General features: G+C 55.9%; 1 protein-coding gene across 2 annotated transcripts in view; it reads right to left on the bottom strand.

Annotated features, from left to right (window-relative positions):
* Positions 1-284: 284 nt before the first annotated feature.
* STARD13 (StAR related lipid transfer domain containing 13) overlaps positions 285-25127 on the bottom strand; it is a 166561-nt gene continuing 141718 nt past the window's right edge. For both annotated transcript variants that reach the window (XM_090258913.1, XM_090258912.1), the window contains exons 5-14: positions 21365-22746; positions 20134-20307; positions 18875-19034; positions 9490-9688; positions 8193-8403; positions 7503-7617; positions 6436-6657; positions 5685-5902; positions 2885-3061; positions 285-2215 (exon numbers count right to left, since the gene is read on the bottom strand). In XM_090258913.1, coding sequence (XP_090115039.1) covers positions 2098-2215; positions 2885-3061; positions 5685-5902; positions 6436-6657; positions 7503-7617; positions 8193-8403; positions 9490-9688; positions 18875-19034; positions 20134-20307; positions 21365-22746 — 2976 coding nt within the window. In that variant the 3' untranslated portion in view covers positions 285-2097. The remainder of the gene's footprint in view (positions 2216-2884; positions 3062-5684; positions 5903-6435; positions 6658-7502; positions 7618-8192; positions 8404-9489; positions 9689-18874; positions 19035-20133; positions 20308-21364; positions 22747-25127) is intronic.

Genomic DNA, 25127 nt, shown 5'->3' with positions numbered 1-25127 from the left:
GAGTAAAAATTGTTAAAAGTCAGTTAATTTGAAGACACGGGGAGCCAGAAATACAATAACGTTTGTTTTTAGTCTGTTGGAAGTCTACTCTGGGTCCTTGCTTCTCAGAGTGCGGTCCCTGGGCCCGCAGCCCGGGCGTCCGTGAGGCCTGCCAGAAAGGCGGACTCTCAGTGTCCCCCCGCCCAGCCCCCACACCGCCTGGACCGGAGTCTGCCTCCGAACAAGGTCGCCAGGTGACCTGCGCGCGCCCTGGAGCTGGGAGTTGGTGATGCGGTATCGTTCGCCCTTCGGTGCCCAGCACAGTTTCCAAACAGGGAGGGTCCCACTCCGGGAGCGGGCCCCGTGTTAAGCTGGGTTAAACGTCACCAATGAGCTTCTCGACGGCCATTCAAGTCACCTGGCACCTCAGGTGAGAGTTCAGATGAAGGGCAGAGGTGAATCTCTTTTGCTCACCTTAACGGAATATTCTGGCTCTGTCATTGCCTTCGAAGGCAGGGAGGGAAACAGAAAATGTCTGCTGTCATTCAAACAACTCAAGCAGTACGACTTTCCTTGCATCATACAGAACTCGTATATAGCATCTTTATTCCTCTTAATAAAATAACGGCACAATGTTGATAAGAGAAAACGTTATAGAAATGGGTACAACACAAAAAAGGGAACACATGTAAGCTTTTTTCCTCGAACACCAGATCCTACACGATGACACCAATCTGTTTAGAGACCTATCTCCCTGAAACCAAACACAATAAATTATCTTGTTCTCCACCGTTGCTAAATTTCAATAAAAAAGCAACTTAAATCCATCAGCAATCGGTGGAGGGGCGTCAGTCTGCTTACTCTGTATCTTGATAAATAGGCTGGGGCAATGCATGGGCTAACGAAGGAGCCTGGATGTAACACACCTGCTTGTATTTTCTAACGTTGATTGAAGAGTTTTGGCCTTATGCCCGTTTAAAACCACATTTCAGATGGCAAAACTTGAGTGGGTTCCCTCTTTGGAGCATTGCATGTAGCAGAAGAAGAGTTCCCTGAAGCTGTAACGGCCCGGACTAGTAAACCACCACGCACGCCCGCGGTCTGGTGTCCAGAGTTAAACTCCTCAGTGCGATACACTGGTGAGAAAATGCCAGTTAACTGTGACCAAACGGGCCACTGGTCAAACAGAACGACATTTAGGAACAGCATGAAGCGTATCTACGGAAACTGGGAAAAGCACAGAGCCTCCCTCCGGCTACGCGCGCACAGCCGTCGGGGCAGGGCGGGCAGGTCGGCGGACGGGCTTCTGTGCGAGTCCCTCCCGCTGACCCCGGGGGTCCCGGGCGTCTGATACTTCCCTGCGCCTGGCAGGCCCCAGGAGCACCTGGGAGCCCAGCTTTACACTCGGTAGGGACTTCTCCCCGCTTCTTTGCTTTCAGCAGGAGCGACTCTTCTTTTCCTGGCTTTCTCTGCCGCCCCACGCTTGGTTTTTGAGGAACAGAAACACCCTGCGGATGCATGAGAGCCTTTTACGGTGGCTTCCTTTGGTTAGCTCGTTTTTGGTTGCACAGCAGGGCAGGTGACAAACGCACGGTCACACCTTGGTGCTAGCAGCAGCCCCTGCTCAGTTTACAGGACAGCGGGGCTCAGAGCTACGTGGAAGGAGCCAGGGAAGGAAGGGACTCACCAAGTCAGACGCGTTTCAAAATACGCAGTTATATATAAAATTGATATTTTACATATATACAGTCAAGGGAGAGATATACACACATATGTACATATGCTATACATACATTTATTTACAGGTAAGAATATGCTTCTTAGAAGCCTTTAAATAGCATATTAGGCACAAGGAAAAACCCATATAATTTTAAGTAACATAGATAAGTGTTTCGATTTTTAAAAATATATATTAGTAAGGATAGAGCCATCTCCAGGAGGGCTGGGAAGTTCTCAGAGGTCCCTGCACCGTCTGCGTCCGCCTTCTCGGCGCGGCCGTGGGAAGCGGGAACCCGGCGACCCGTCTGTGTCCCTCGCGCGCTCCCGCGGGCACGGCCTCTCCCGCGAGCGTCTGCCTCCGCTGCCTCCTCCCTGAGTTTACTGACGCGCCGGGGACGCTCAGATTTTCGTTTCTGGACCCTCCGCCATGAGCGGCTGGAAAGAGTTTCTAATGCGGGCCACCTCCGCCGCACACAGATGCCCGAAGCCTTTACTGTACCATTCCGGGGAGTGGCCTCTGCGGGGACAGAAACCAGAGGGAAGTGGGAACGTCTGTTCCACACACAGCACAGGCAGCTGTCATCCTGATGGACGGGGGTGCCCTTGTGTCCCGATGGCCCATCGGGACACGTGTCTATGACCCGGGGCTGTCCCCTCGGGGCTCTGAGCACCCAAGGACTCAGCCTATCTTTCCCGGACTCCCTGGCTGCTTTAAAGCACCTTGTCCTCTGGGGAGATTCGGCCTGAGTTCCAGAACCGACCGAGGACACTCAGCGAGTGTCTCCCCAGACCAAGACCTTGGTGCGCTGGAGAGGCTGGACTGAAGTCAGTCTCTTCTCCCAGGGGTGCGGCTGGAGGGAGCAGCAGAGGGGGCCGGGCACAGCAGGGACCCAGGGAGGGGCAGGTGACCCCCAAGCACCTGCGATGGCCGAGCTCGAGTGCCCGTGTTTGCTCCATGTGGGAGACACAGACATAAGAGGGGGGCCACCCCGGAAACCGTGAAGAGCAAAGGGCTTCGGGAAAATGTCCGCATTGCGGAGAGCCCAGGGTCATCGGCACAAGCGCACCAGTGGCGACGAGGAAGAAGCGCAGGGAAATAAGCAATTGGGACGGCAGACGGGCCTTGGCCCACGTGCCACGTGGGCGGGGACCCCCGGAGCGCCCCTCCCCCCGAGTTCCCACTCACTTCAGGTCTGCCCTGCAGACGTGGGTCAGCCTGGACTTGCCGGAGCCACACGGCTCCATCAAGTACTGCGAGTCCATCACTACGGCCCGCACGCCGCCCATGAGCTGCGCCTCCTCGTGCTCCACCGACAGCGACACCAGGGCACACATTCCTTTGGGCAGATCGGTCCTCCAGGTCCTGCAGGAAGACACGCCGGAGTCACGGCAAGGAGACAAAGATGTGAACGCGGTGCCGAGGGTGGAACGTGCTTCCCGCTCCGACTCTGGTCCCAGTCACTGGATCAGGCACATGGTCTCTGTAAGGGTGGCTGACATTGCCACCGTGCGGGTCAGAGCCCGGCTCCAAGCCTGCGCACAAGGCCTGCGCCTGCCTTTGTGGCCAACCTGCAGCTGCAGCGGCCCTACAGTTTGGAGCGAGGACTCGCTCATTCCATTCCTTCAGTAGACATCTGCGGAGACAGATGTGCCCAACTCCGAGAAGGCCCCCAAGGACGCAGGGACACATGGTCCAGGAGGGGAAGCAGAAATACACAGAGAACTCTAAACCACCCCGGTCAGTGCGGTGACATGGATGCGCAGGGAGCGCTCTGGGATCAAGTGGCAGGGATGGGGAGGCACACAGGGAAGGCTTCCTGGAGGAGGCAATGCTTAGCTCGAGTCTTAAAAGAAAGGAACTGGCGATGCTTAACTCGAAGCAAACCAGACACATGTGGATGGCTAACTGGCTTCACACAGCTGAGGGGCTCCTGGGTGGGAGGAGAATTAACACAGTCGGCTGGACTTTGGAAAAGAGCTGTCTCACAATGCGCAGTTTCCACAAACGGAATGGGCTCTGTGAGGAGGTGGTGAGCTCCCCGTTACAGGAGCTACTCAAGGGGACTACCGTGTGGGGTAAGACTGCTGATGGAAGTCAGAAACCAGGAGAGAATCTGTACAATTTATACCGTACAATGTAGGTTTTATTACGATCAGGCCACCTGTTTCCATCACAAATCCTACTCCGTTACTTCGTCACCTGATCCGTAATAACGTCATCCTGCCCTAGGACACCCCGAAGAGAAACTGTCACACGCTCCCAACAAGCCCCACAGAGATGTTTATAGCAGCTGCTCCCTGGCTGTGACCCCTCTCTTTTCGTGCATGAGAACGCGGTTGGTAACAAAGCCTGCAAGATGCACAGATCTGTGCGCGTAACCCAGGCAGATCTGTTGGACACCCCCAGGGAGCTCCCGGGGGACTGGAGGAGAGGACACAGGGAGAGCCGCCGTGCCCGTGCGAGCCCAAAGGGAGACCCTCTGAGGACAGGAGGTGGTTCAGCCGTCTCACTGGGTCTGCCACTTTCTGCCTTCCTGTATCACAACCACAGGGAGTCCCAGTGGCAGCAGCACATCTGGCCCATCGTTCCCCTCCTGGCACCCCGAGGAGGTCCCCCCTCCCGAGCTCACAGGCCACTGGCCTTCCCCTTCAAGTCTTTGGACCAAATCCCCTGAGGCGGCTGTGCCCTGCCTGCTGCCTTTACCACCCCGCCCCATAGCTTATGGATCTCCCTAGCCCGGGGGACCCCATCCCCCTTATTATGTATGGACTCTCTCTCCCTATAACACAGAAACCCCAAGAAAGCTGGGGGCCAGTGTGTTCCTGGCAGCACCCCAAAGCCCCCACTGGTGCCCGGAAGGACGCACCACAGCAGAGCAGCCCGGTGGGTGCATAGGAGGAAGAAGGCCCTCAGCCTCATCTCGGGAAGGACAGTCTGCATCCCCTCGGGCCCCGGCCTGGGAGAGCTATTCGCTTTGCTGCCTGCAAGACTGAGGTGTGAGGTCCAGCTCTCATGCGATGACGGATGTCCCAATAACTGTGGTCCGGAGCCACCTGCATCACCTCCCACACTCTCCACCAGGACCTCAGGGTCGCTAAGACAAACACATACACGCAGGGAGAAGTGACCCTTCGAATTCAAGGTCCCAGGACCGACTGCAATGGCATAAATATCCTACATGAAAAGCAACGTTTAGTTCGCCATCACCACTGGTTTCATAAAGAAACCAGGAAAAGGGTGCCCTCGGGAGTTTCACGGGTGATTCCTTCCACACCCCCATCCAAGGGAAGGGACAGCGTCTGCCATCAGCCGTCAGTGGAAAAGGATACATCGAGTTCATTACACTCATCGGGGTTTGTTAGTATCCCGGGTCCCCCTTCTTTCTGACTCAGTACTGACTCCCCCGCCCGTGTGCGCAGCCCTGCCGGGCAAACTTCCTGCGCGTGGACGGGCCTCTCGCAGCAAACCCAGACGGCAGGGCTCTCGGGAGCCCTACTTCAGCAGGGGACACGGTCCTGCCAGCCTGGCCGGGCCCTGGCGGCCTCCCTATGTCCCGTGACCCGGCGCCGGTGGCCCCGCGGGGCCGGGCCCGGGTCTCTGTGTGCGGCAGCAGCTCTGGGCAGCGAGGGGCCGGCCCGGCATGCTGAGCCGCACGCACTGCAGGCGGGGGCTGCACGGAAAGGTCACTCAATCCGCGTGATCTGGCAGAAAGGCCACGTGGACAAACCGCAGCTCTTCTTGGGACTCCGTTCTGGGGAAAGGGACCACGTTTATGGCCCAATAGACCGTATGCTGTGGGACGCGGGGGCCCAGCGGGAGCAGGAGGTCGGGCGTGAGCAGTGAGCAGGGCAGCGCTGGCTTCTGCAGAGGCCCGGGCCGGCCCGGGGCTCCCAGCGCGGGCCGGGCTCCGAACCGCCCGCCCCCCCCCCCAGCGCCTCTCTGCTCCAGGGACCGCGCACCCGTCCCCCCGGGGCCCGCAGCTTACCTGAGCACCACGAAGTCCCGGGACGGCTGCGGGGCCATGCTGTTGAGCACGTACTGGTACACCTCTGTCTGCTTGTCCAGGGTTTCCACCACCTTCCACTGCACGAAGTCCTCGTCCCAAAGGTGGCGCTCCCTCAGCACGCGGTTCAGCACCACCGATGGGGGCGCCTCCACCTCCGCCGCGGCCTTCCACAGCTTCAGGGGGTTCCCGTCGCCCACCTCGGGAAAGACGCGCGCAGACGCTGAGAGGTCAGCCGGCCCGAGGCAGCCCTGCCCCGGTTCCCTGGGCGTGCAGACACCCCCCGGACCACGTCCCTTGAAAGAGCGAGTCTGCACCTCAGGCTGCCCATTTTATAACGGTGATTCTTAAGATTCAAGTATGAATGATGATGATGATGATCATAAAATATAAGCGTCAACACCCAGGGCTTTCTGTTAGCTGGGCGCTGCTCTAGCCTGCTGGGTGTTCCAGCAGCCCTCCTCCAACGGTGGTATTTTTATTACGTCCATCCTGCAACTGAGGAACGCTCCCAAGGCAGAGGGAGCCCTGGGACCCGCCCGAGGTCACACAGCTGGGGGACAGAGACTGGACGGGGACCCCGCAGGCTGGCTTCGCAGCCTGTGCTCTGGGCGGCCTGGCCACCTGGCAGTCTCCAGAAAGGGCGGACGGTGGTCGTTTTGTTTAAAAACAAGACAGACTCCCGGTTGTCAGATGTGGCTGTTGCGTGATTTCTGAGGAGCCCCAAGATTACCTTTTTGAAAGCCAGGTCCGTGTTGTCTGCGCTGGAACACGTGACCCAGCCTCTGAACTTGTCCTTGGCCTCCTTCTGCAGGCCCTGCACGAGCTGGTCCAGGTAGGTGTGGAAGGTGGCCCCGCTCTCGTCCAGCTGGGCCCCCAGGTCTTCCAGGGTCGGGGCATGGATCTCGGCCTCAGTGTACGACTTCCGAAACTGGGCCACCATCTCGTGCGGGACCTGCAGCGCGCGACAGACCAGCACGGCTGTGAGAGAGCCGCTGAGGCCACAGTGAGAGAAAGCCAAGCCGCTTCGTTAGACGCCGTGGGAATGGGCACCAGCCACGGGCCGCGGGGATAGAGATGCGTCTCTGAGGCCAGCGGTGAGGCTGGTGGTGCGGGAGAGGCTCCGGAAGTCGGGAACACGAGTGTGGTTCCAAGGCTGCAGTCCTCACTCCAGACACGGCAAGGACCCCGCGCTCAGTCTTCCCATTCCCCCTTCGTTTTCCCTTTAATGTATTTTTATTCAGTTCTGCAAAATGTGGGCTCAGGAAACTTACGGCACAGGGACTTCAGAGAAACATCAAATAGGACTTAGAGGTAGCCTGATCTTCTCTGCACCCAAACACCAAATTTAGCATGGAAAGTAGGCCAGAGGTCTAGTTCCCTTCTGGGACATATGTGTGGCCACGTCTGTAAGCTCTTACTGATTCTGAGTTACTAGGAACTGGTCACTCACACACACAACGGAAACACACACACACACACACACACATACACACACACACACACACACACACACCCCGAACCCAACCAAATCCCGAGGGAACATCAGAGAGAACACAGCTGGCTGGTGGCCTTGACCCTGCAGCTGAAGATGCCACAACTGTCCTCGTGACAGCCGTCGCGGTTACCCCGAGCGTCTGTCCCTGCCCAGCCTCAGCGATGGGAAGCGGTAGCTCCTCACATTTCTTGGTGGCCATGACCAGAGCGGCAGTGGACACGCGTGCCATTGTGAGCCGGGGCGCAGGCTCGGCCTGACCGTCCCGGGAGCTGCGGCAAAGGCCGCCCCGGCTCCTCACTCACCTCGAAGAGCCGGTCGCAGTCCATGATCATGTGGGCGAGGCCCTGCGCCGCGGCCAGGTTCTCGTTGAGGTCCTTTTGGTCTGGCTTCCCGGTGGCGTACTTCTTCTGGATGACTCTGTAAGTGCAGGGGACAGGCCTCAGCAGACCCCGCTCCGAAGAGCTTTTCACCACGAAAGCGTATCCCTTCCGCTTCCTGCCCCTGCCCCCCCAGACCCCAGACTTCCTCGTTGCCAAGTAACAGCCAGCAGCACACGTCTTAATGAGTCAGAGCACGACTCTGATGCTTCGTAATGGAAGAACTTGGAAAAACACAATCGCAGGAATGACCTGTTTTCCCCCAAGTCTGAAACCCCTTCACTGCAAGCTGCCGTGCCTGGACCTTGACTCTAGCCTCCTTTTAAAACTCAAAGACAGTAAAATACTACTTCATGCCCTTCCCTTCCCTCCCCACCCCCACGCACAAAACAAAGCTAGTTCCTCAGGCTTTCCGGGGCCCCAAAGACATCCTTCAATGCCACTAGGACAATTCTCTGAATCTGGGCACCCGAGGTGGGTCGCCCGGAAACAGTTTCTGATTATACGTTCCGAGCTGACAAAGTCTCAGGCCGAAATCCAGCGCGAGAAGGTTTTTGTTAATGGGCCGTGGGTGGAGCCGGTTCAGGGCTGCTGCTGGGGCCGAGGCGAGCCCACCTGGGGGAGCTTTCCTTCTTCAGCAGGTTCAGGTGGAAGAGCGAGGGGGCCAGGCACACGGCCAGGTTCATGGGCGTCATCTGGTTCTCCTCCACCAGGCTGACCACGTCGCGCAGGAAGCACAGCAGAGTCTGCAGGACGTCCCTGCTCTCGTCCGCCAGCAGCAGCGTGGCCGCCTGTGCTGCCTGCAGCCGCTGCTCCTTGGGGACATCTGTGGGGAAGTGGGTGCCAGATCATCAGAGGAGCCAGCAGGGGACAGTGGGTGAGCCCCACGTCCCGGACAGCCGGGAAGACACACTCAGAGACACTGTCGCCGACAGCAATGGCTCCGGTGATACTGGTCGTTTGTTTAACCTCATCACTTCGACAGAATACTATTTGTGCGGTGGGTCACCACTGGGTCCTGTTTTTATAAGTGGCGCCTGTTAGCATTCTTGTTGAATTTGCAACAATTGTGGACTCACGGATATTTAGTGCCGGTTTCTCTACAGCCTTCAAATTGGACCGATTCTACGCTGAGGTCTCCTTCAGGCACATTTTGCCGAGAACTCAAAGTCCATGGGCCGAGTAATTTTTTTCTTAAAGAATTGGGACTGGGCCATCAAAATAATCTATAATGACAACATTATCATAGCTAGAAAGAGTCATGTTCATTATTAATATCCCTCTTGGCAATTACCGTTAGTAGGATATGCCTTGTAACAAAAATTTGTTATTTTTATGATTATTTTAATTATAGAGGCTTGGTTGAGAATTATCAATTTAACATCCCTTAAATAGTTTCAAAGTAGCTGAATTAAGTGTAAAGCTTGATTTGGATTGCTTATTTTTCATCACCTGAAATATGCTGTTATTAAGATACATTTGCCTTTTGTATCCAGTCATTTTAACATGTTTGGGCTTTGACTTTCATATATCCCAAGGTCATGCTTAATTTTAGAAAATTAAATAGGCTTTTAAAAACACCTGAACACAAAATTAATTCTATTGTGTCCCGTTTTCATTTTAACTGCATTAAAAGTACGTTGAAAGTTAGTTTTAGATGTTAGGCCAAACCCTGTCCAGAAGGACTATTTTGATGTCAAAAGAGGTGTTTTCAAATGCAGAACACATGGCCTGGAGACTTTCCTATCGAACCGTGAACAAAGCTACTCCGGGAGCGGAGCGTGGAGTGATCCCTGTTACATGTTTCTTCACGACCCCGTGTGTTCCCTGGGTAATTAAAATGCCGTCTGCAGGGCCGCTTCCCCGAGGACAGGCACGCGTGGGAGCACCGACCAGCGCGGTCCGCACTCACACTGATAGATGTGGAGGAAGGTCTCGCTGAGCTTGTTGGTGAACAGGGGCTCGGGGAGGTCCCGGAAGAACTGCTTCACCATGTCCGCCACGTCGTAAGCAGACTGGTCCTCGTAGCTGACGTTCTCGGGGAAGTTCTCATTCAGCTGACGCAAGGCAAGGATCCTAGACTTCACACCCGACTTTCGGAAAAGACCCACCTGCAACGAGCCACAGGCACGTGTTAGCGGGGCCACCGCTGGCCCAGGCGTTCTCTCCCTAAGGCAGGCCCCTCGGGAGCGATGAGGAGACGTGGGGCCAGGGCTGGGGGAGCAGCGGTCACACCCAAACGGACCGACCGCAGATGCCAAGCGGAGCGGCTCTGGGAGGCAGCCGGGCGCCGACTCCTCTCCTACGGACTGAAGGCAAGAATCCCGCGTGACCTCCAAGGGCTCAGTGGGGGCTAAGTGAGAGTATGCATGTGGCTGTGCTTTGTAACCCGGGCACAGTCGACGTCACTCCTTCATTCATTCATTCGTTAAGGAGTGATTAAATGCGCACTACGTATGAGGCGCACGCGCAGCTCCTGCAGCCGCCAGGGAGCAGACCAGACCGGATGCCCTGTCCGCTAGCGTTTACACATCAGCAGGGGCTCTGAGGGAGTTCTGTCAGTGGAAGGCTTGGTGGGTCCCAGATAAGCACCCATATCCAGTGCCCCTTTGGGGGTGAGATGTATAGCAAATACGCTTATGAAACAAGATTAATGCCATAGCATGTATTTTGATTTAAGAGTCTTATTGGCTTCTCATTTTTTCAGAATTCTTGTAACATTCACTATGTATGTTTCTCCCGTGACACCTGGTGTTTACTACTCTGCCTGGGTAGTTACTGTGTGCAGAAGCTCTGGATCCAGAGAGTGCTTCCTGGGTGGCTTTCCTTCAGACACCGAGACATGATCTCATGCCTGTTTCATCCCTAAGGCTTAGACTCTTTCCCGACTTGACAAATAGATGCAGCAATAAGGCACCAGAGAGACAATGGCATTCGTAGGCATGAGGAGGGCGGTGGAGAGCCTTGGAGAAGACAGATCCCTGTAGGCTACGCTCCAGGCCCTGTAGACTGCGCACTCGGGACTGACCCCTACCCCCCAAAGACTGAGCTTCCCTGGGACCCCTGGTTTGCGGTGAATCAGTATGTTTGCTATTTTTAAATGCCTACAGGACATCGTGTTACTCAAAATTCAGCCTTTCAATCCTCAGGCTCCACTTTTCTCATTCCCCAAGGGCTTAGGGGTTGGCCCACCTTTGAAAGCAAGGTGGGAACATTCCCAAGAGGTGAGGCAAGTAATCAGCAGCCCCTCCTCCCTAGACCTGGAGGACTCCACCCAAGCTCAGGTGTCTGAGGAGTGCTCTTGTGGTTGCTGCTAAGTCTTTTAAATTGCAATAACAGCAAGGGGAGAATTCCAAGCAATTAGAGAATACTGAGGCTTTTGTGTCTGTCAGCTGAATGGAGAGCAGGGGAAATTATACCCTGCTACTTTCTGTGTCAATAAAAACAGAATTCTTAGTAAGACGCCTTTGCATTCCAAGGTTTATCACCCTAATTCCACAGATCAGGCTACCCGGTCAGGCATGCCACTTAAAACATAAACTGCTTTCATTTTTATGCTTCGAGTTTGGCATGTCTAGAAAATGCAACACTTGGCCACACACACAGGTGACTCTCCAAGAATAATATAAGAGCCCTCTGGCAACTACCGCAAATTACATCTAAATGCATGAGAAGAAACCGTGTCCTGTCAAAAGAAAACTTCAAGATGTCAATTGATAAATTAGAGAATAATCATCCCGAATAACTAAATACACTAGCTAAAGAGGGGTCTTATAACCAAAGACTTACAGAGGAGGCCACATAGAGACTGCTCCAAACAAGTTGCCGGGGGCCACGCACAGATGGCATCTAACATTGGCCTGCACCACAGTTCCTTCCAAGTGGCCCGAGAACCAACACCCAGAGGCCAGCTTCAGACAACATCAGCGCAGGATCCATTTAGCTTCACAAGTGACATCTCCAGAGGGAGATCTCGGCAGACACCAGACCCTGCTGAGGTGAGTTCCTCTTTGCTCAGCACCTGCGGAGCCTCTCACACACTGTGGTCGGGGTTGATGCTCACTGTCAGCCAGCTTGAGAGTCAACCCCAGGCACAGACAGCATTCAGGACTCAGTGACAAGAGGAAAACTTATATAATCCACACAAGGAACATTCCTGGGGTGCCCAGCTCAGGTGAACAAGGAGACGGTGCCCCTGGGTCCCATAGGACACCTACTACATAAGGCTTCCCAGTGAAGATTCGGAGTCATAGCAGGTCTATCCAGTATGTAGAGATAAACACAGATGGGCAGCCAACACAGAGACTAGAACAAATATTCCAAAAGCTCACATGGAACCACAAAGGGCCCTGAAGGGCCACAGCAATCTTGAGAAAGAAGATCAAAGCTGGAGGAATCACGCGACCTGATATCGAACTACACCACAAGGCCACAGTGATCTAAACAGCATGGTATTGGCATGAAAACAGACGCATAGATCAACAGAACAGAATAAAAAGCCCCAAAACAAACTCATGCCATTATAGTCAATTACCGTTTGACAAAGGAGGCAAAGACGTACCATGGGGTAAAGACAGTCTATTTGATACATGGTGTTTGGGAAATTGGACAGATAGGTGCAAAGAATTAAACGAGACCAGCAACTTCTCCCAGGCACAAGAATAAACTCAAAATGGATGAGAGATTTAAATGTCAGACTCAAAGCCATAAAAATCCTAGAAGGAACATAGGCAGTAAGACCTCGGACACTTCTCACAGCCGTATTTTTTCTGATAATGTCACCCTGGGCAAGGTAAACAATAGCACAAATATAAATGAAAGGAACAACTGAGACTACGGTAAACTGGAAAGGTTTTGCCCAGCCAAGAAAACCATCAACAAAATGCACGGACAACTCACTGAATGGGAGACCACGTTCCCCTGTGATACATCTGATAGGGGTTAATATCCAAAGTTTGTAAAACTCAACACCAAAATGCAAATGAACAAACAAACAAACCGACCAACCAAAGAATCCAATTAAGAAATGGGCAAAGGACCTGAACAGACACTTCTCCAAGAGGTCATACGGATGGCTAATAGGCATATGAAAAGATGCTCAACGTCACTAATCATCAGAGAAATGCGAATTAAACCACAATGAGATGCCACCTCACACCTGGCACAATGGCCATCGTCAATCAATCATCTAACAAGTGCTGGCGAGGATGTGGAGAAAGGGGACCCGCGTGCACTGCTGGTGGGAATGCAGGCTGGTGCAGCCACTGTGGAAAGCAGGATGGAGTTTTCTCAAACAATAAAAATGGAACTGCCTTATGACCCAGCAATTCCACTTCTGGGAATATGTTCCAAAAAACCCGAAACATGAATTTGAAAGAATATATGCACCCCTATGCTCATTACAGCGTTGTTTACAATAGCTAAGACTTGGAAGCAGACCAAGTGCCCATCTGTAGATGAGTGGATAAAAAAGATGGGGTACATTTACACAATGGAGTACTACGCAGCCATAAAAAAGAAGGATGGGCCTGGAGAGCATTACGCTAAGTGAAACAAGCCAGTCAGAGAAAGACAAGGACCAAAGAACAAACTAAATTAACGATGTGGAGACAGACTCACAGATAGAGAACAGACTGACAGCTGTCAGAGCGGAGGGGGGTTGTGGGGGTTGGGTGAAAAAGACGGAGGAATTAAGCAAAAAAAACAAAACAAACCCCAACAAACCCTTATAGACACAGACAACAGGACAGTGGTGACCAGAAGGAGGGGGGAAGGGGGAGGCAGCAGAGGGAAAAGGGGAGCTAAGCAGGATGGAAGGAGGCTGACTTGGGCTGGTGAACACGCCATACGATACACAGATGGCGTACTATAGAACGGTGCACCTGACACCTACATCATTTTATTACCAATGTCACCCCCATAAAGTCAATAGAAATTAACTTAAAAAAAATGTCAGTTGAGTGCTTATGAAAGTGATATCCAGCCTTTATTTGTTTACATTTCAACTCTTTTAATTCCGGAGGGAGCCCCAGGGCTGCACGGAACGGGGATTCTCAGAATCTAGGTGCCCCACATGCGACCCACATGTATCTGCATGTGAGTCGGCGTTTCTTCAGTCTGAGAACGCCTGTTTGTTATTTGTAACAGCAGAGAAGTATTGATCAGGATCAGTGAAGCCGACAAGGCTGGAGTGGAAACTGCTGAGCGCGACCCCTCTTCCGTGTGCCGCGTCTTGCTGGCTTGGGTTCAGGTGCACACAGGCGTGCACACACGCACACATCCCAGCGATGCTCCCTTTGTTTTGCTCTGTTTCCGACTTTCTTTCTAATTTGAGCAGATGTTATTTTAATTCCTGTAGACATGCCTGGAGCTGCGGGCTCTGACCCCCCTCTCCCAGGACGTCCGGCATGCACTCTGTCAGAGGTGTATTTGTTCTGCCTCAGATTCTGACAGTCACCTTCCCGTCCCGCCCTCGCCTTCCCGAGGACGTGGAAAGGATCTGTGGGTGCTGGGATTTGTGTTGGAAGCACAGAGGGAAGTCTCTTCCCTAAACCTCATAAAGAGACGGCGGTCTGAAGTCAGGCCAGATGCCAGGTGTCGGAGCTGAGATGGCAGGAGGCAAAGGTGGAAAGAATCCCAGCCCTCAAGCATGTCTGAGCTGATGGAAGCGCTAACCTTGGAATGGGCCCACGTCCTGACGTCTCATGTGAGCCCGTGACTTTCCTCCTGTGTCAGTCCCTTTGGGACGGAGCTTCTGCTACCTGGAGTGGAAAACTCCCTGCACACAGGACGCCCAAGCTGCTTCTAACTGCGGGGAGGTTCTCAGGCCAGAGAGCGAGCTTCTCCTCCCCACCTTCAGGGAACAGCCCTGGGCGGTGGCCTGGCTGAGTGCCAATCATTCCTTCTTGGAAAAATTTCAGAGCAGGGATGTAGTTTGCATTTTGGGCTAAAATTTTTTTCCAAGTTAAAAATGGAGATCTGAAGAAACACGTTTGAAATTTGTTGCCTCTAAGAGCGCCTTGTGACCCCCCTGGAGGGTCCCTCGGCTTCTTCGAGGAAGACCCAAGCAGCCCACAGGGTCTTTCACGGGCTCCGTGTCTGTCGCAGGTAGACACGTGACCGGAGCCCTATGCTTGGTTTAATGCTCTGCGGTCACTGCTTTGAAATCCGTAACGTATAAACAAGGACGGTCACATTGTCCTGCTCCCGGCTACGTTTAAACCCTCCCCACAGAGGGGGGAATGGTCAGCAACGCAAAGTCATTTTGCAAGCACCTCCTCCGCACGCGAGCTGCCGTTTCAGAGGCAGAGGATGAGTGGGCAGCGCTTCTCTGGTCTAGCTTTTCCTTCTTCTCTCTGCCTTGCACCTCGCAGCTCAGCTATGAAAAGGCAGCACCGACGTGAAATGAAAAGATGGGCCGCGGAGCCTCACCCATCCACCCGCGGTGGCAACAGGCGGTGTGACGGACAAGCAGGGGCGGCGGCCACTTACGAAGAATCCCCAGCGTAATCGGGCTGGGGACGCTCCGGCCGGGCACGAGCCCTGCGTTAGAATTCTAATGTCACCCAGAGAACACGACAGCTCCCCCTTGGCGTCCCCTTTCCAGCACTGAGTCATGTTCATCAGGAGCTCCACTTCCTCTTCTTCGGACGGCGCTGCTCTGCTGATGGAGGAGGGCAGGTTTTGTCCTCAGGACGCTGTGCCGTGGGCTGGGACGCGGGGCCCTGCAGGCCAGCTGCCCCCCGCAGCGCCCGTGCGTTTACCGGGAGCCGCGGGACCCAGCCTCCTGCGCGCAGCTGACTTAGGGCAGAAACAGAAGCTCAGCCCACGAAGCGAAGCCAGGCCACTCTGACATCCGCTGTGTCTGAGCACAAACGTCCCTGCCCGAAGGCCAGGCGTCCTCGTTTCAGCCACAGCAGTCAGCCCCACGGGCACAGAGAACGCTCCGCGCTCGGCCACACTGCTCTGCCCCGCGCAGCGCGGGAGTGTTCGGGGCTGTCGGTCGCTGTCCGCGGCGGGGAGGGCCCCGCTCACACAGGAAGCCGCCTCCCTGCGGGTAAGGGCAGAGCCTCCGGACGGTCCCCGGGATGGCGCGAGGGGTCCGCGGGGAGGGAGGCAGCTGGCGGCCGGCGGCCTGTGGCCTGGAGGCGGCGTGTTGTTCTGAGATGCCGTGTTCCGTGGCCCTGGGGCCGGGATGGCGAGATCCTGGCTGAGCCATCTTTCCACTTCGAAGGAGGTGCCGCCGGTGAAGAAAGAACGGTCCTGACTCTTGCCTTCTCCTTCGTTTCTCACCCATCATCCGCGCTCACTTGCCCTGAAGTCTCCAGGCCGGTCTCCTCCTGACCGTGGTTTTCTGTGATTCTGCGCCTGGTCCCCTAGTCTCCCCCGGTTTCCTTCCTGCGGCTGCTCCCTGCCCGCTGCGATGGTGCAGGGGAGGGACACGCAGGTGGGCACCTCGCCCGTGCGGAGCACCCAGACGGTGTCACTGGGGACTGTGACGGTCCCTTGGGCAGCTCACAGGTGCTTACCTTTGACTGATACGAGAGAGGGTTGATGTATTCATTTTGGGTTATGTCCTTGCGATGGGTCTTTCCTACAGTTTGCCGGCATTCTTCCGGGTTTAAACGGCAGCTGCAGGCGTGGGGTGGGGACGGGGGACAGGCAGTGAGGAGGGTTGGGGGCGGCGGGCGCTCATGGCCCTCCCCTCTAGTCATAGGCCTCTCGCTTCCAACAGGGACCGGGCCCAGCAACAGCAGCGGTACTGGTGCTTCCTGTCACTCGGGACCGCCGGGGCCACGGCCGGCTCCCCGTCCACGCTGACGGCCGTGGGGACGGCGGCAGCGGCATGACAAGCCATTCGCTCCTCCCCAGCCTTGCTCAAGACGGAGTTCAAGGTGCCTTATCATACAGCGGTCTATAAGACACAGAGGATGCGATGAAGTGAGAGAAAACAGACGGGAAGATGCTCGCAAAGGGGAGATAAAGACGGAAAAGAGGAGCCGAGGCTGCGAATGAAGTAGACAGGCAACTGTCATGCCCGAGATCACGTATGTTTCCCACAAGCAGAACACGCTGGGCTCCGGCTTCTCCAGCCGCCAGGGCAGACCACAAACACACAGAGTTGGACGGCCTGGGGAACTTAATGGAAGAAAGAGACCAGCGGTCCAAAATCAACACGGTGCCTCCAGGTGCGGGGGCCAGAGAAGAAACCTTCACTCTTGCTCAGGATACAACATGATGTAATGGTCAGCCCCAACCGCACAATCCCGTGAATTCCTCAACGAGGTGCTGAGGCCCCTTCTCCAAGGACCCTCGATTCTGCAGGTGGCAGCACCCCACACCCACGGGAACGAGCAATTCCAATGGTGGGTCGCAGAGGGTGGGGAGTCAAAGCTCTGAAGTCGGGCAGATTTCCAAGCCATCTTGGCTCCCCCACGGCTCCCTGACAGGCAACGCCACCCAGGTGGGGGCAGAGGGGCTTCCCTGAGGCAATGGATGCAAAACACTTGTGTGGCCCCCGAAAAATGCTGGTTCTTACTGAACGGACGGCACAGATCGGCCTGAGTTTCCTTCGCGCATTCCTGAACAAATACTCTTTTCTCTTAGTAGAGCTTTGAAGGATAAGCATTAACTGCCCATTCATTAGACTGCCTGGAGCAAAATACTTTCTGTGCTTGGTAACACGCAGAGCCAAAGACTCGAAGAGCATCAGCCAAGAGGGAGGAAGCCTGGGAAAACCCGAGTCCGAATAAAAGCCTACCCTCCAGAGGCCCAGTCTTGACTGTGTGCCAACAAACCAACAAAAGTACAAGCAAGACCACAAAGTCCCCAGCCAAGGGGCGGGGCTGTGACACATTTGGGGCTGTAAAGAGAGATCACCTGGGCCTTTTCGAAACTTCACCTGAGCCTGCCTCTCCGAAAAGTCTTCTCAGGAAAATGCTCATAGGTCATCAACCTTGGATGAGCGTGTGCTTTTGGAAAAAGCTGTGAAATTAAAAAAATAAAACGAAATGGCAAAGCTCAAGTGCCCAGATTCATGGGTTTGCTCTGTCGGGATGTGCTTCCCAGGTCCACGTGGGCACTTGCCAGAGATGAGCAGCATCGTCTCAGACAAGTGCTGTTGCCCTTCTCCCTTGGCAGCGACAGCCAATTATCAAGGCCACTTCTCAAAACCACACAGCCGTCCGCACGACAGCAAAGACAGCAGCCGGTCTCCCGCTCCCCTCTGCCACCGAATAAACCCGGCGCCCGGGACAGCTGTAGGTTCTCGGGCCTCAGACGCAGAAGTTACTCCTGCCCGGCTCCACTGGCAACTCTCTGACTCAGCAAGAGAACATCCTCGTTCTGGGTGGGATCTCAGGGTGAGGGCTGATCGGTAGCCAGAACCTTGGAGTTCCGGTAGCTCAGCTCATTCCTGTCCACGGAGCCCAAGGCCGAGGGGAAATCAATAAAAACAGCAAACAATCTTCGGATTCTTCACTGGCTTTCAAGAGCACAATGAACAAAAGCCACCACACACCAGTGGCCTGACTATACCCCTGCGGCTCAAGGTTGCAATTTATCAAGCGGCGACCTGGCTCTTGTTTTGGAAAGAGTGTCGATGGAACGAACGGGTGTTACCTTGGAGGGACAAAGGCGTGGCCTAGGAAGTTATAGGATGCGGGGCACTTTGGGCAGAAGCATTGCCCGCCATCGTGGGGCCCCCAAACAGTCCTGGAGCCCAAGAACGACCTCCCAATACTTCCTTTAGTCTGAGCTTTTAAGTCAACGCTACAAGACGGAGTGGTGTTTGATTTAACTGATGCTGCTTTCACCTTTTACGTGCACAGGTAAAAGAAGTTGTAAATGAATTTGTCTTGGCTTTATGCTTTCTGGGTCATGGTGCTGCTTCAAAAAAAAAAAAAAAAGAATTAATAAAGGGAACTATAAAAGCCAGTTCTTCCAAAACAAAACAGGGGTAAAAGGAATGCTGTGAAGTCAGTGGTGGCAGCGGGACAATACTTTAAAAGGAAGCGCAGTGTGCGGTTTCCAGCGGACGGAAATTAGACGTCACCGCTGAAAACCATTCCCATCAACGTGGGGCAGTCGCTCTGGGCCGCCACTCCAGGGGCCCCGAGGAAACACCCTCCAGGAGCCGGACAAGGTGGACGCCGGTCACACCCAACACTGGCCTATACGGACCACAGCAGCTTTTGCTCTCGGGGACGCCTGTGCTGCGTGACACCCACCAGACAGCTCTGACGCCCCCCCCACCCCCCGGCGTTCCGTAAACCGGCGCCCGGGGTCTCCGGCCGTACCTGGTCAAGGCAGCTGCTGCGTAGGTACCTCAGCGCTTGCTGGATGCTCTGCGGCAGCGGCTGCCCCGTTCTCTGGACGTGCACAATGAGAGGGACACCGAAGACGGTCTTGTCTTTGTAATCGGGAACTTTCATCCTCTTCATGAACTTGGGGACGGACCTGGAAGTCACAGAAACCGCGTCACGAAGCCCCCCGGAGCCCCCGGCGGGGAGAGGCTGTGAAAGCCAGCAGGAGGGGAAGCCCAGCAGTTGCCGGAGCAGCCACCGGCCGGGGGACTCAACGCTTCTCCCCCAGTTAGTTACAGAGCGTGGGGGGGCCACGTGCACCCCTGCCCGCGTCAGAGCCCGAGCTCGTGCACAACGTGAGCCACGGGGGCCGACGGGTTTGGGGCTCAAGTCCAGTGTTCGATTTCCTAATTTAATCGTGACGTACACAGTCCTCAAGTATGAACCCTTCAAAGCCCAAGAAGGCCAAAGGCAGCACATTTGAGAACTACACCAGGAAGAATTAATCTGGTTGGGTTGGGGGAGAAACGAGGGGAGAAAAGATTCAAAAAGCATTTCTTGGCTATGATTTTTCCAGAACAGATTGTATTTTTTAAAAGAAATTTTAATACACAGGCAGCTACTTATAACTTCCTAAATTATTTCTGTAGAAGCACGGCCGAGTGTTCTGCATATAATGTACACCCCAGGGCAACCAGTGACCCATTTTATGGATTCTCAAACCCACCAAATCATCTAAAGCAGGCCCACATCCCAGGTCCGACACCTGCTCTGTCCGTCGCTTATGACGAGGGTTTTACTGCGCGTCTCGTGTGCATGTGCCAGGGAGACAAAGGCAGACGTGCGCCTGAACCGTGAGAGGCTCTTTGAAGGGCTTGGCGCTCTCAGGGGTGCGCTCTGCACGGGCCCCAAGGGGAAAGACAGATGCTTTCGGGCACGAAACGGCCAGAATTGCTTTATGGCCAGTCTCCTTCTCGTTCTGTGGTTCACAATCCATCACCCTTCCTGCGTCCTCTGTCCTTCCTGGGGCCGGACGGTCCGCCCTGGGCCCCGGCAGAGAGCGACCCCAGCCCTGCGTCCCGCAGGCCATGGCCGGCCGGCTGAGGCGTCCTGTGCAGGGGTCAGCAAGAAGCGGCCACGGCCGGGGTCTCCGGGACCCAGCAAGCACACACTGAGGCTTTGGCCAGCGCGCACTCAGCTCTAGCCCACGGGGTGCGCCCCCTACCCCCGACCCCCCGGAAGGCGCTACGCACCAGGTCCAGCCGTGCCTATTGGACATGGAGTGCTTCTCCATGATGGCCGTGAGGCGCAGCAGGGACACGCGCTGCAGCAGGCTCAGCTGCCCGGCGCTCAGGTGGCTGACGTGCACGGTGACCGTGGAGGGCGGTGGCTGGTGCGAGAGCTGGAAACTGTCCCACCGGAGTCGCCTGTGCCGGGGAGAAGCAGTCACTAGGGCACGTGCCGTCCGGAACACAGGCTGGCACGGACTTTTAAGCGGCTAAATCACAATGGGTCCCACCAAGCCAAGGGGACGGAAGACACACATGGCAGAAGAGGACCAGGACTTTTTTTTTCAAGTCTGGTATGTCAACGAAAGAGTTGTTATCTGTTTCATTAAGAGGCTTAAATAAGTTATATAATAAATTTTCTCTGTTCGTTCCCACGTGTTCCCAAAGTGTTAAAAGCGACTGAGAGAGAGAGAGAAAGAGAGAGAGGGAGGGAGGGAGGGAGGAAGGGAGAGCACTCTCCATGTTTGGGAACCCCAGATATATTCATATTGCCCTCTGGTCTCTGTACTCTGAACTCTCATCTGGTGCTGAGATGGAGCCCGAAGGTGACAGGTGCCCATGCGGCGCTCTGCCAGTGGTGGCACATCCAAGCGTCCCCAGAGATGTCACTGCGTCTCCTAGAGGCACACAGCGTTATCACTGTCTCCTAGTGATGCCCATCCAGAGACACTTTCTAGGTGCTTCTGGAATGGTCTCTGTACAAGGCTTTCATGTACTGCGTGACGGTCATTTAAAAGCCAAAATAAACCTACAAAGTGCACACATGAGATCTCAGAATTTTCTTACAGTTAAATTAAAACCATCTAACATGTGGGGTAGAGACACCTTAATTAAGACCGTTCAAGGTCAAGGGAAGGACCTGGCAGCAGGACCAGGGTGTCCGTTATCAGTGAGGATCTATGTGCCAAGCACAGACTTTTGCACACGAGCCCTCATTTTTTTCTCTTTGGAATAAAACTAAGAGGGAATTAGAGGGTAAACACTCAGAGACATAAATAGGAGGTAGCCCAGACTCAATGACCAGGTTCACTGGACAGAAGACCGGCTTCTGTTGCAACGATTGCTGCCCACGCAGATCGCCTACAGCAGCGCCGGGCGTTCAGCAAGTGCTCTGCGCATGCCGGTCAAACACACAGACGGGCCACGAGGATTCTGAGGTGCATTAAACACCGTTTCCCCAAACCACGCCACCAACCTGCTGGGCCTGGTCAGAGAGGCGCCCACACCAGAGTCCCGCCTGTCTCTGGCCGCGGCGGCCTCCGGCTCACTCAGTGACGTGCCGTCCCTGTCCGCCTCACTCGGCGTCGTCTGGCCCTCGGAGACGGAGCTGCCTTCGAAGTCCAGGGCAAGCTGATGCGGAGGCGGGAAGGGGCCCAGGCCCGGCCTGGCCCCCACAGCGCCCCGGGGGTGCAGCCCCGGCAGGACGTCTCTGGACCAGCCCTCCACCGCCTCCTGCAGCCCGCTGACCTGGAGCAGGATGCCGTCCAGGTGCGGGAGGAGGCCCTCCCTGCCCAGATCCAGCAGGTCTCCGGTGCTGGCGCACAGGTGGGAGCCGGGCACGTTGTCGTAGATGCTGACCCGGCTGGCTCTGTGGCAGGACGCTGCCAGCCCGGGCTCCCCGGCCCCCGGGCCCTGCTGCCCGCCCAGGGAGACGCTGCCGGTCCTCCAGCTCACCCCGGCGCTGCCGTCCGAGGGCGAGAGGCTCTCGATGGACAGAGCCTTCGGGAACGTGCCCGGCTTGTGGTCCTCGGGGACATGCACGACCAAGTTCTCCTGGGAGTGGAATTCGTGCGCGTGGTCCTGGTGCCCGGCGCCCCGCAGCAGCCCTGTGCCCGCCAGCACGTCCAGGTCTTCCAAGTACATGCCCCCCCGCTTGTGGGCCTCCTGGCCCCTGCGCTCCTTCGGGCTGGGCGCGCTGGGCGCACTGCTGTCGCCGCTCCGTGTGCTGGAGGCCGGGAGCCCTCCCGGGTGGGCTGCGGGGGGCGGGCCCTGGATGTCTCCGTTTGGAATCTGGACGCAGGGCACAGCCTTGAGGGCCTCTGGCTCCTGCTGCAGGACAGGCCCGCTGATCACCAAGCCCCCCGTCCGCCCCGACCCCTTGGGCCGGCCCTGAGCCCCTTTCCCGCGGAGCGTCTCCATGCGCTTCAGGAACGACTTGGCTCTGGCCCTGCTGGGCTTCTCATTCTTCACCGGGAAGGGGAAGCTGGGGACGTCTCGGGGGGGCTGCGGGACAGCGGGGCTGGCGACTGCCGCATCCAGCAGGCCTACGCCGTGGGGGCAGCAGGGGCCGGCGCAGGGGAAGGCCTCCCGGCCCGGGCCCTGGCTGCCAGGCTGGCCGCGGCCCTCGCTGCCCCCGCTGCTCTCGCTGTGCACGGAGCCCCCCTCGGGCTCGCTCAGGTCCGCGAGCACGCTGTCACTGCTGGCGGTGTTCCTCATCCTCAGCTCTCCCGACGACCCATCTCGGTCGCCCCCGGGGAAGAGGGTGTGCAGGTCGTCCACGCGAGACCACCGCCGGCTGGTCCTTTGGAAAGTCCATTTGTTGCTGATGCAGAGGTCTTCCTCGTCAGAGTCGTCACCCTGGAAAACAGCAAGGACAGCACACGGGGCCGGTGACTCGGACGGAAGGGGACATCTCGGGGCCAGGGGTGGGGCCTTCCCGGTCCCTCTCCCTTCCCGTGCAGCCCCTGGGTGCTGGGGGCGTCTTCACTGGGTCCTTCCACCCTCACACCCCGTCCTGCACACCCTCCTCCGCCCTGGTGGCTGGAGGATGTCCTCCCAACCTGCCAAGGGTTCTTCCTTTCAACGTTCATACAATTTCTGCCTGAGGAGTTTTCCTGGACTGATTACAGAGAAGCTGTAATTACCGTCTGAGACGTAACCCTGCCGCAGAAGGCACTTACTGACTTCCCGAAACCTCTTCAGGAGCCTCAAGGTCACTGTACCTCCAAGCGAGCGCCCCCTCCCTTCGTCTCCCCTCGATTCGGGTTGTGTGTGCCCCGTCTAAGCCAACAGCGGGACTACCTTCTCTACTCCTGTAAGAGGAATCCCGGGGGGCGCTCGCCGAGGGGCGTCCCCCCGGCCTGCCCCGCTGGGCCAAGCTTCTTGTTTTTGATCGGTTCTGCCTCCGACGGCCGTGGTGCCCGCCGCCTACCCCGTCTCACCCTCGGCTCCTCACCAGCTCCTCTCACCTGTCAGGGCTCTCCCCGAATCTGCGCCCCTGAGGGATGGCAGGCTGGCACTCTGAGGCCGGAGACGGCCTTGTTTACCTTGGCAGACCCTCCCACCCAGTACAGACCTGGACCTAAGGCACCCAAACAACAGTGTCCTTCCGGGGTGAGTCACCAGCTCCCTCCTCCTCCTCACCACGCACTGCCAGGGCCCAACTCAGTTCATTTCCAAATCTGTTCCCTCCTTTGTATCTTCACCCCCAGCCCCTCTGTTCGAGCCTCAGCCCCTCTCCCTGGGTCCGTGACAGCCCAAACCTGCAGGGTCTTCCCCACTGAAGCCGCTTTCCACGGTGTACCCGAATAGGACCCCATGCTCCCCAGCTCAAAAGCTCCCGTGGCCCCGGCCTCCCTGGCCGTCTTCAGTGTGGCATTGTTCCCCCAGTTCCGCTCCATGCTGCTCCCCGGACGGGCCACGACTGTCCCCCAGCTCCCAGCTCCGCTACAGGGTTAGGAGCCTGGGGGGATAGACGCGTGGCCCGCTGCGGGGTCCCTCTCCCTTGGAGGCCTTCACTGACTGCTCTGAAGAACAGGGACTGCCTTGTCCCCTGCACTCCCATGGCATCTCAGCTGCTGATCTACTGCCCAACCAAAATAGATCGCTTATCCGTCTCACTGCATAATTCACACCCATCTGAACTCTCCTTAACTTGGTGATTAACTCTGTTTTCAAGGAAAAGTGAACAGATGTCCCATCCAAGTTGAGAAATCCCCATTCTTATTTATGTCTTGAAAATCTAGATTCATTTGCGTTGGATTAAGTGACAAATCTGGACATTCCAATAGAAGGCAGAAGAAAGTACAGAACCAAGGTACCAACAAAGAATTCCACAGCTCTGGGGTCACGGTGGGAAATCAGCTGTGCGTGAAAAACGAGAGTTTTATAAGGTTTTAGCAAGATAGTTTTTAAAAAGTGTACAAGTGGAAAAAAAGCCAGACTCTAGGATGATGACTCAAAATGATACTCCGGAGCGTCTTCTGCTTCCTTTTGCCCGGGGATTGATCCCATAAAACCCGACAGCTGACGGCCGCGGTCTATCAGGTACCACGTTAGCTGGCAGTTTGGGTCCTGGATTTCAGATCATATTTCGGGAAACGTGTGAGGGGACTACGATTCAACAAGCCTTCTGAAAAAGTCCTAGTAATAAGCAGTTTTTGAGAAGGCAAGAGAAGGATATGCTTTTAAAGAAATTGTAAACATTTAAAAATAGAAACGACACTATCGCGCGCTGGCTCGCATGCGCTCTCCCAAGCCAGCCCCAAGTCCGTCAGCGATGCTGGTGAACCGCGAGCTGGCTGGAGAAGGACGCCTTTATTCTGGTGAAGAACGGCGGCCAAGCTGGGCCCGGAGGCCCGGGAAGGAACGGAAGGCCGGCCCGTCTGCCAGGCTCTGAGGGCTTATTATACTAGCGCTGGGCAGCGGGACGGGATTTACAACCCAACGAAGGCACAAGAGAAGTGGTGAACAGCTGGGGGGGAAAAGGCAAACAGGTCAAGAAGTTTTTTTCGGCATTAGGACCATTTGAACCCAAACAATCAAACAAAACCCAAACCTGTCACAAGCAAACACAAAACAAAGGAAAGACACCTGTTCCCCTCAGCCTCTTCCCCTCGATCGGTCTGTCCCGAAGGGTAATCACGGGACTCGGGGTCTCTGTTTTCCTCTCGGGCAGCACCTTTCAAGCTACCGATAGTGAAACGCAGCAAGAAACACAGTTCCCGTCCCAACGCGAG

Source organism: Furipterus horrens, unplaced genomic scaffold (assembly GCF_987537825.1).
Source record: "Furipterus horrens unplaced genomic scaffold, mFurHor1.1.pri manual_scaffold_12, whole genome shotgun sequence".
NCBI classification, from domain to species: domain Eukaryota; kingdom Metazoa; phylum Chordata; class Mammalia; order Chiroptera; family Furipteridae; genus Furipterus; species Furipterus horrens.
This window is presented reverse-complemented; position numbering and strand designations above follow the sequence as displayed.